We start from the raw sequence: 9,276 nt of genomic DNA, 5'->3' as shown, positions 1-9,276 counted from the left end.
CCCAGGGCTTTGGCAGGAGATGGCAAAGCCAACTCCCACCTTGACCATCCTGGGGCAGGATGTGGGCCCTGGGCTATGGTCTTGCAGACACCGGCAACCCAGGGCATCTGCACGCCACACGGCCACTCCCAGACCCTGATGGCTCCCTCTGCCTTGCCTCAGCCCTGGGTCTGGCAGCCCCTGGCACCAGGGCTGGGGAGCAGGATGTGCCAGCCCAGGCCTTTGCCTGCACAGGAAGGGTTGTCTCTGGTCCTTTCAACCCACAGCATGGGGCCATATGGTCATGCTCTGGCCTCCCAGGCTCGGCGGTGCCAGGACTGGGTCTGAGCTTTCCTCCACAGCCCCCTGAACATGCCGTCTGTCCCAGGAAGCAGAATCCAGCAGAATCCCACAGGCCACGAGCCTGGCAGCAGCCACAGAAGCCACAGCAGAGAAAGGAGACACCGGGGCTGGGCTGGGGAGAGCCAGTCAGAGCCCAGGGCTGGGGGCTGCGACTCCCTGAGCCCCAGCAGGTGGATCCATGGTCAGCTCCACCTGGCTCCATACCGGGTTCAGGCCCGTGGGGCCCGGGGCCGGGGCAGCCCTGCCAGAGAGTTGCCCTGTCCAGAGCCTGCTGCTCTGTCCCAGGAGGGTCCATGCAGAAGGAGGAGTCCCTGCCCCAGCCCAGCCCGTGCGGGGAGGCAGGAGCACCCCATGCTGCCCCATTGCTGCCCAGGGATGGGCATGGACAGGACAGACGGGCACCAGGGAGGGATGGGGAGGGTGGTACAGGCAGGGGCACATGGGTGAGCAGAGCCTAGGCATCCGGGCTCCCACCCCAGCTCTGTCCCTCAGACCCCCCCCCCCAGAGCCAGGCTGAACCCAGGCGTCCGGGCTCCACCTCCCCCCCCGGCTCCGCGCAGGGGCTGGCAGTGGTGCCCAGAGCTGTTCTTTCCTTCACTGCACCAGCTGCTCTCCAGCTCGCATCACTTCTAGGAACTGTTTCATCTCCTCTCACCCTTCAGTGGGGCAGGGCAGACGGGGGCGTTTTCTGTTTGCGGTGCTGGGGGCAGCGCCATGGGGACCATTGGTACTGCTCTGCATGAGGCCCTGCCCTGGGCCCCGGGCTGCGGCTGGAGGGGATCAGGCTACAGGGGAAGGGGCCAGGGCATGGGCTGGGGCAGGATGTGCTCCATGGCCGTCTCCCGTTTACTAGCCATGGCCCAGCACTGTCTATGAGTTGCTTTGCTGCTGCTGCATCACAGCGTTGGCTTGGAGAGACCAGCATCAGCCCCTGCCACCATGCCCTGTCCTGTGTCCCTGCCCCACCCAGAGGTCTCTCCTTTCCCTATGTGGGCAGAGCTGGTTTGCTAAGCCCCAAGCGACTCCTTCACTGCCCTGATCCGGCCCTGAGCTGCCTCCAGCGGCCCCCTGGTTGGGTGTCCATGGTCCCACTCTGCCATCAGCAGCCACTTTGTGCCCTGAGGCCTGTGCGGGATAGGATGCAAAACAGCCGCCTGAGGGGCTTCCTCCCACCCTCTTCGCCACCTCCACCACCGCCACTGGCCTCATGCTTCCCAGTTAACCTGGCACAGGGGGGTGGACCACTGGGGACAAGCCGTGGAGCCCTGGCTGGAAAGCAGATCTCAAGCCCTCACCCTGTCTTCCCTCCAAGAAGCAGGAAGCCTTAATGCCCCCTTCCCGGCAGATCCCATTCCCCATTGCTCCCCTCTCTTGCAGTGGGCCCCTGGCTCATCCAAGTGACCTGCTCTGTGCCGAACAAATCCCCACTGGGGAGCCAAGGCACCCAGCAGGTGTTGGAGGAGGTGTCTGGACCTGAAGTCATGGGTTTAGCTTTGGCTGGGTCACCCTGCACCCAGGGGGCTGCCCTGCCCCACCCCACAGTGTCCAGGGGGCTGAAACCTCTTGTGCCCAGGGCCAGATTAATGCATAGGCAAATTAGGCACCTACCTAGGGCCCTGAGTTGGGCGGGGGCAGTCCACAGCACAAATGGCCTTGTCCCCTTCCGTTCCCTTCCCTTCTCTGCAGGACTCAAAGCGAGTCCCGGGGCGGGGGGGTCTTGACCAGCCCAGAGCCCATGAGTTTGTTTGCCTCGGGCCCACTAAAGGGTTAATCCATCCCTGATTGTGTCCCTTGCCCCACCCTGCTGGCTCTGTCCCCAGAGGGACCCCAGAGCACCGGACACGGGGTCTGGGTGGGGGCTGTGCTCCCCTACGCTAGGCCAGTCTCCCAGAGGTGGGAACATGACATCTGTTCACACACAGTCCCACAGGACTTCCCTGCTGAAGGAGAGGCCGTCGCCACTGCCAGCGTTGCCTTTCCACCTGCCAAACGTGCCCCGAGGAGCCGGATGCCAAGGGAGGTATCATGGCTCAGAGAGGACAGCAAGGCACACAGGAATGTCATGTGCTTTGTGGCAAAGGGACAGGGCAAAGGTCCCCAAGCAGACTGTCAGGACAGAAGGACTGGGAGGACATTACAGATCTCTCCCCAGGAAGTCCCTTGTTGTCTGACAGAACAGGGTCGCTCAGCCACCATCCAGCTGCAGCCTCTGAGACCCCACTCCTCTCCGGCAGTGGGGACAGAGCCCGGGCGTCCTGGCTTCCAGCCCCGACGCTGCTCCGAGCAACCAAACCCACTCACGTCCTAGAGCTGGTCCTGCTTCCCTGCTGGCCCTGCTTTAATCCCCCAGGTCCCATGCTGTGCTCAGAGTGGGGAAACAAGCCAGGCATCCCCTATTGCAACCCCTGTGACCCTGCTTCCCTGGGTTGGTTTCCCTCCAGAGAAGCCTCCAAACAGGGGCTTGAGAGACAGAGAGAGAAAAAACTGACACAGGTACACCACTGCTCTCTAAAGTAGCTTTTATAATCTGTCACAGAGAAATCAAAGAAATCCTGGAGAAGCGGGGCTGGAAGGATCCTCCAGAGGTCACGTCTAGTCCAGCCCCAGCTGAGGTAGGTCAGCTTTGTTCAAACTATGCCAGACAAGCTTTCATCTAAAACCCTACACAAGACTACCGTTAGCTTTAACACAACGCAAGACATGACTCTCTAACCTGCCACGGGGTCTAAAGCTCTCTTCACCCCACCCAAAATAAAGGCAAGAAAAGAAAAAAAGGAAGGAAAAAAAGATTCTGTCCATCAAAATCATGGCCTTGTTCTGGAGTTGAGCCCCCCAGGGTGCAGAGAGCAGGTGTGCTGCTTACTGGGGAAACCAGACAGCAAGAAGCAATGGCAGAGCTGAAGCAGCCTAGTGGCACACACAAATTATGAACCTAACTGTACAATCAACTCAGGGACAGAGGGAGCAAGGGGGGCTCTGGGGCACGACCCGCATGCCGTGCAAGCCTGTTCACCTCCATGCTAAGAAACATCTCTGAGGGCATCTAACCTCTACCTAGTACTTTTTCTCATAAACATCAGACTGTGGTCCAGGATCAGCAGCCAGCTGATCAACCACAAGCAGTCCCCAAATCCCACCCCTCTGCCCACCCCGGATCAACCAGGCCATGGCCCAGCAGGTTTACTGTCACATGTGAGCTATTTGCAGTCCCAGAGCAAGGGGCTTTGCTCTGGCAAAATCCCGGTGATCAAAACAAGGCATTTGCAAGGGCTGAATCAGTGCAGCGTGCCCCTGTGCTCTGCTGTTCCCTCTCCTCCTCTAAGGGCCCCTCAGGAGGCAGTGCAGGCTGCACCGGGCTCTGCTCAGCTGTGGGAACAAGACAGGGAGATGTAGGCGCTGAAGGGACTGCAGCGCAGGGGCAGGCACTCAGCTCCAGCCTGGGGTCACTCCCTGCACTGAGGGGAGGAGATGCCCCTTCCCAACACACCTCCCACTGACAGGTCCCCTCCCCTGCGCTGCTCTAGCTCTGCTCCTGATGGTTCCTGGGCTTCAGCTCCTTGCCTGGACCTGCATGACCCAGAGTCCAGGCTGCCAAGGATGGTGTTGGACACCCCACTCTGCCCCTCTCCCCCCAGGAGCAGGGGGGCTGGCGCACACACAGCCATGCGGCTCTCCCGGCACTCGCCTCCCTTAGCTGCCTGGCTTGGGGTGATCTGGGGCTCCCAGGGCTGGTCAGAGAGCAGCAGCATCTCTTTTGGAGGATCCCTCAGGCCAGAGGACCTCGCACTTACCTTTTACACAGGTGGTGGACCTGTGGTTGCTCCCTGTGCAGGGAGGAAGGACAGGCATTAATTAGTAAGGTGTTTCAGGCCAGGTGAGATCCCCCAGCCCTGCCCGGCACCTCCTAGCCTGGGCACAGGAGAGCCAGGTGGGCACAAGCTACTGTGAGTGCAGGCAGGAGGCCCTTTGACTCACCCTGCCCTGCACAGCAGTGACCAGACACCAGTGGGCAGGGGCTGACCCCTGCCCCTGTCCCTCCCCCAGGTCTCACCCAAAGGGGTGGGATTGCCAGGGGCCCCATGGCCCCACACACAGTCAGAGCTGCTAGCTTCATGGGAGGGACCCCAGCCCAGGAAACAGCACTGCCCCAGGCCACAGCAGGCAGGCCAGAGGTTGAGGTAGGTCTTGCCAGGCCAGGGATCCACATGCTAAAAGCAGCCTCCAAGGACCAGGTGCAGGAAACCCACCCACCCCCAAGCTCCCAGCCAGGCCAGTGCTGGCACCCAGGTCGGGGGGAGGGCAGAGACAGTGCCAGCAGGATGACAGTCCCTCCCCAGCCTGGCTTTTCAACCAACAGGCTGGCTCTCCATGCTCCCTGCAAACCTGCCAGGCCCCAGCGTCCCCTTCCCTGGGTCCTCCCTCACTCTGCCATTCAGCAGAGCCATCCGAGCCCTCGCGGGCTGAGGGGGAAATGAGAGGCGGTTAGAGCTCCTTGAGCACAGGGACCAGTTTCCCCGGCCCCACGCCCCACACATCCCATGTGAGCCCTGCGGCAGGAAAGCCCAGATCCCACGGTGATGGGTGCCCTCCTGTCCCCGCCCTGGACAGGAGCAAAGCTCAGGGCTCAGCTCAGCCACACCAGCACCAACACCCATCAGCTGCAGGGAGGCAGCACGGGGCTGGGCAAGTCTGTCTGCCCGTGGCATATGGGGGGGGCTCTGCACAGAGCCGCACAGCACTGATAACAGGGGAGACAGAAAGGAGGGGGCTTCACACTTACAGGAATACTGCTTTGTATCCTGCTCCCCATTTCCCTGCAGAGAGAAGGCAGTGGTCAGCGAGTCCGGCTGCTTCCACAACTGGGGACAGCTCTGACCTGAGGCCGCAGCCCAGAAAGGAGCTGCCTGCCCATCATGGAGCCATGGGCTCAGACCGGGACACAGGGCCCAGGACACCCCCACTGGGGGAGGGGATGGGGCTATGCGGCACGGTTCACATGGAGCCCAAGAGCAGCCCTCAGGGCCCCTCAGCAAGGCAATCGCACAGCCCTGGTGCTGGGGTCTGGCTGCTGCCGCCCCTGGGCCAGGTGGACATGGGAGCCCAGAGCAGCTGGAAAATCCACCGTCCCCCGCCAGGTCCCAGGCAGAGCAGTGATGAGCCCTCCCTGCTCCTTCCTCCTGCCCCAGGACCTGGGCATGGCCTGGACCCAAGGGCTTTGCCCAGCACTTACTGAGGAAGTAAATAGCTGTGCCCATCATGATGATGACCAGCACGACAGCGATAACAATGCCCACAATAAGCAACAGTTTGGACTTAGGCTCTGAAAGAGGAAAGGGGTTTCTGAGGAAGAGGAACCCCCAGACCTGCCCCCACCACTGTGTGGGCCATGTGCCCCCTCTCCATCAGTGCCCTGTGTCTCCTCCAATACCCCAGCCCTTCACACCTTAGCGGGGCCAGTCAGTCCCTCCCACCACTGCCACCCAGGGTCTCCTCCCTCCCCATGCAGGGGTCACTCACTCTTGTCCCAGGCCACTCTCAGGGCTGCGCCCAGGCTCACGTGCTCTACACTGCAGGTGTAGCTGTGGTTGCTGCTGGGGTTGATCTCAATGGTGGCCCAGGTCTGGTAGGTCCCATCTCCACTGGGAATGACCCCAGAGAGGCTTGTCTCCTGGGGCTGAGCCTCCCCGTTCTTCAGCCAGACGACAGCCGCATCCCTGGGGTAGAAGCCATGGACCCGGCAGGACAGGGTGGTGAGTCCATCCCTGGACGACGGCTTGTCACTCACCTGTGCTTTGGGGGGCTCTGGGAGGGAGGAGACACCCATTAGAGTGACCCCTGCACTGGACCCTTGGGCCTGAGATCCCTGCCGGAAAGTGGGGCTCACCCTCTGCACTGGGCCATACAAAGATGGCTCCATTGGCCATTTCGGGCAGGAGCAGATGGCATTGGGGCAGAAGCACAGGGGATGGGAGACATGGCTGCCCTGGGCTTGGGGCTGCAGGAATGGGGTGCGGTACAGCTCATCTCTGATTCTTAGACATGTGCCCAAGGCACAGACACCCCGTGAGCTCCACCCAGCTGGGAGGCCTGACCAGGGCAGGGACAGGGCACACCGTGTCCCAGAGGCACTGTGGTCTTGCCCAGTGGCAGGACTGAGAGGCAGTGCTCGGCACCCCAGACAGAGGGCTCTGGGGTGAGTGCTCCCCATGGGAAGGAGGTGCCTGGTCATGCACTGTGGCAAGACAAGTAGGGAGGCGTCCTCGGGTCTGGGTCCAGTGGGACACCCCAATACTCCCAGCTCTTGCCCTTCTGTACCCCCAGCCTGCCCAGGTCTGGATGTGGGGGTAGCCCAAGGGCAGATGCTACCAAGAAGGGAGCCCTGCGGCCCCAGTCCTGGGCAGCTCTTGGCCGCAGACGGGTGTTGGGAAGAACGGAGCTCCCCCTGCCCCATACTCACTGCTCTGTGGCCGTGGGCTGTGCCCATACTCAAGGTATCTCCGCAGGATTTTTGGGCACTCCCGCTCCAGGAAGTTCCTGTAGTACTGCAGGGCCGCGTTGTTCCCATTCCAGTGGTGCTGCGTGGCTTCAGCCGTGGCCTCCGCGATGGGGGCCAGCCACCGGTGCTCCACTGTGTCGTAGGTCAAGAATTCCTCCCCATCAAAGCCCAAGTGCCGGAAGCCCCTGGTGCCACCGTCCGCCTGGATCTCACAGCCGTAGGCGTACTGAAATATGTGGAAGCCTGCAGGAAGAGGGCACAGGGCGTGGAAGTCAGGTCCTGCACACCAAGGGACCCACTCCCGGCCAGGACCGGCTCTGACCGTGTGGCTGTTGCTTCTGATTAGCTCGAAGCAGAGGAGGAAGCACAGGCACTTTGGGATGCTGACAAGGCCCTGGGCGAAAGTCAGGCCCTCCCCCTGCTCCCAGTCCCAGCTCCCCAGGCAGCTCACCCTGGCTTTGGTTGTAGAGGTGCAGGAGGCTGCGGACCTTGCCGCGGAAGCAGCCCTGCCGTAGTTTGTGGACGCGGTTCTCGCTCTCCCAAAGCACAGGTGGGGCTGCCCGCATCCAGGCAGCACGGGGCCGCATCTGCTGGGCCTCGCCATCGTACTCCACAAAGAGCTCCCCGTCCACATAGCCCTGCATCGTGAACTCAGGCAGGCCCGGGCTGGGCTCCGACACAGCTGTCAGGAGGTATTGCAGGGTGTGGGGGCCTGCCAAGGCTGGGGGTGGTGGAAGAGTGGTCAGTCAGTCCCAGGGATGCTGTTCCATCGAGCCCCCATCCCAAGGTACCATGAGGCTGGACGGGACAGCCTTGGCTCCCTGGAGCAACCAAGGGACAATCCATAAGGCCTGGGAGCAGCTCGGGCTTGTGGCAGCAGCTGGCATAGGAACAGGCACCCTTGCAGCCAAAGAGGCACAGAAGCCGTATCCCGTCGGATGGGCACACAGATGCACGCTCCCTCTCAGCCTCTGCAGGAGCCCAGCAGGGAGGGCCTTCAGACCAGGGCTGCCCAGCATTAGCAGCCTCTGCTGCCATCAGTGTACCAGGGTAAAGCCAGACCACTCCTCACAAGCCCCTGCTCCCACCTGCCAGCACTGGGAGAGGACCCCAGCCCCGATGCTCCAACCCGCTCCCTCCCAAAGCTGGGAGAGAACACGGGTTTGGATTCCCAGCTGCTCCCCCCCCCCCCATCCTTTCAGTCCCACCCAGTCCAGAGGTAGGGGCCGGGGGCGGGGAGAGCCCAGGCATCCCAACCCAAGTCAGAGCAGGGAGGGAGAGGCTGGTCTTGCCTAGTTCCTCCAGTCCCACTTGGGGACTGGAAACCATGGTTATCAGAGCACGTTGTATGGGGTAACAGGAGACAGCTGGACCTGGGCTGGAGACACAGGTGGAGAGCTACATAACAGGGACACATGGGCACACCTGTGAATGCACACAGGGTAGAGAAAAACCCTCCTTTTTGGGCAGGCCTCAGTCACAAGCAACAAGGATGTGATCCTGCCTGTGGGGTTTGCTCTCCTCTCCTTGCCCTGAGGCCCATTTTGGCCTATGTCACTTCCCTGTTCCTTCCTGCTTTCTCATCACCGCCTCCTGGAGCCTTGGCTGTGAAGGGTGGCACCAATCAAATAGATTAAAAAAATAGACTCACTGGAGTCAGAAAGTCCCAAGGACCCCACCAGATATTGTAGGTGCGACCCCAAGGTAGGTATTGCAGGCAGGAGGGAGTGCAACGATGGGGAGGGCAGCAAGCCAAGGGCAAAGGCAAAAGGCAGGGGCTTTGGAGACCGCACCGTGGGGCCAGCAGGAAGGAGCTGGCCAAGATCTCCCGCTCCTCACCTGCAGTAGCCCTGGCAATGCCCATCGCTCCTAGCAGCCAGATAAGGAGCCAGACCAGATGCAGGGGCTTGGACATGCCAGGCCAGCCTCTCCCCAGGTCCCCTAAAGACATCGTTCCTTCCCCCGAGTATCCAGGCACCAAAGTGCCAGCCAACTTTCTTATAAACTGAAACCCGGCAGCTCTCACACAGCATTTCCTGCCTCTGCCCCACCCCTAGCAACACGCAGAGCTGCCAAGTCACCAGTGCCTGCTTAGATTTCTTTTTTCTTTTCTTTTCTTTTCTTTTCTAATTTAATTTTTTTTCTGTGTTCCTAGCCAAATCAGCTGAATCAATTCCAAATCCATGAGTCAGTCCACAACCATAAGTGGCCCTACTACTGGCAAACATCCTCCACCCCCATCTGGGGCTTCAGATGTTTCCATATCCTTTGGTGGGCATCCTACGTGCAGGCCCAAGTCAGCAGGCTTGGGGTTTGGATGCCCCCAAGTTTCGCTTGCCCTCAGCCATATGGCCCCAGGACCAAACTTGGGAGGAGTCTCCCATTTCCATAAAGTGGGCATAAAGTCAAGATCTCCACACTCCAGCAGCTAAGTGGGA

General features: G+C 61.1%; 1 protein-coding gene across 1 annotated transcript; it reads right to left on the bottom strand.

The window, feature by feature from the left end:
• Positions 1-2,850: 2,850 nt before the first annotated feature.
• Positions 2,851-8,848, bottom strand: LOC102559065 (major histocompatibility complex class I-related gene protein). The gene is made up of 8 exons (XM_006260632.4): positions 8,678-8,848; positions 7,290-7,559; positions 6,800-7,081; positions 5,860-6,144; positions 5,573-5,662; positions 5,123-5,156; positions 4,134-4,166; positions 2,851-3,708 (listed from the first exon to the last, which is right to left on the bottom strand). The coding sequence occupies exons 1-8, from the start codon at positions 8,787-8,789 to the stop codon at positions 3,705-3,707; spliced, it is 1,110 nt and encodes a 369-aa protein (XP_006260694.3). The 5' UTR covers positions 8,790-8,848; the 3' UTR covers positions 2,851-3,704.
• Between the last annotated feature and the right edge of the window lie 428 nt (positions 8,849-9,276).

Source organism: Alligator mississippiensis, chromosome 11 (assembly GCF_030867095.1).
Source record: "Alligator mississippiensis isolate rAllMis1 chromosome 11, rAllMis1, whole genome shotgun sequence".
NCBI classification, from domain to species: domain Eukaryota; kingdom Metazoa; phylum Chordata; order Crocodylia; family Alligatoridae; genus Alligator; species Alligator mississippiensis.
This window is presented reverse-complemented; position numbering and strand designations above follow the sequence as displayed.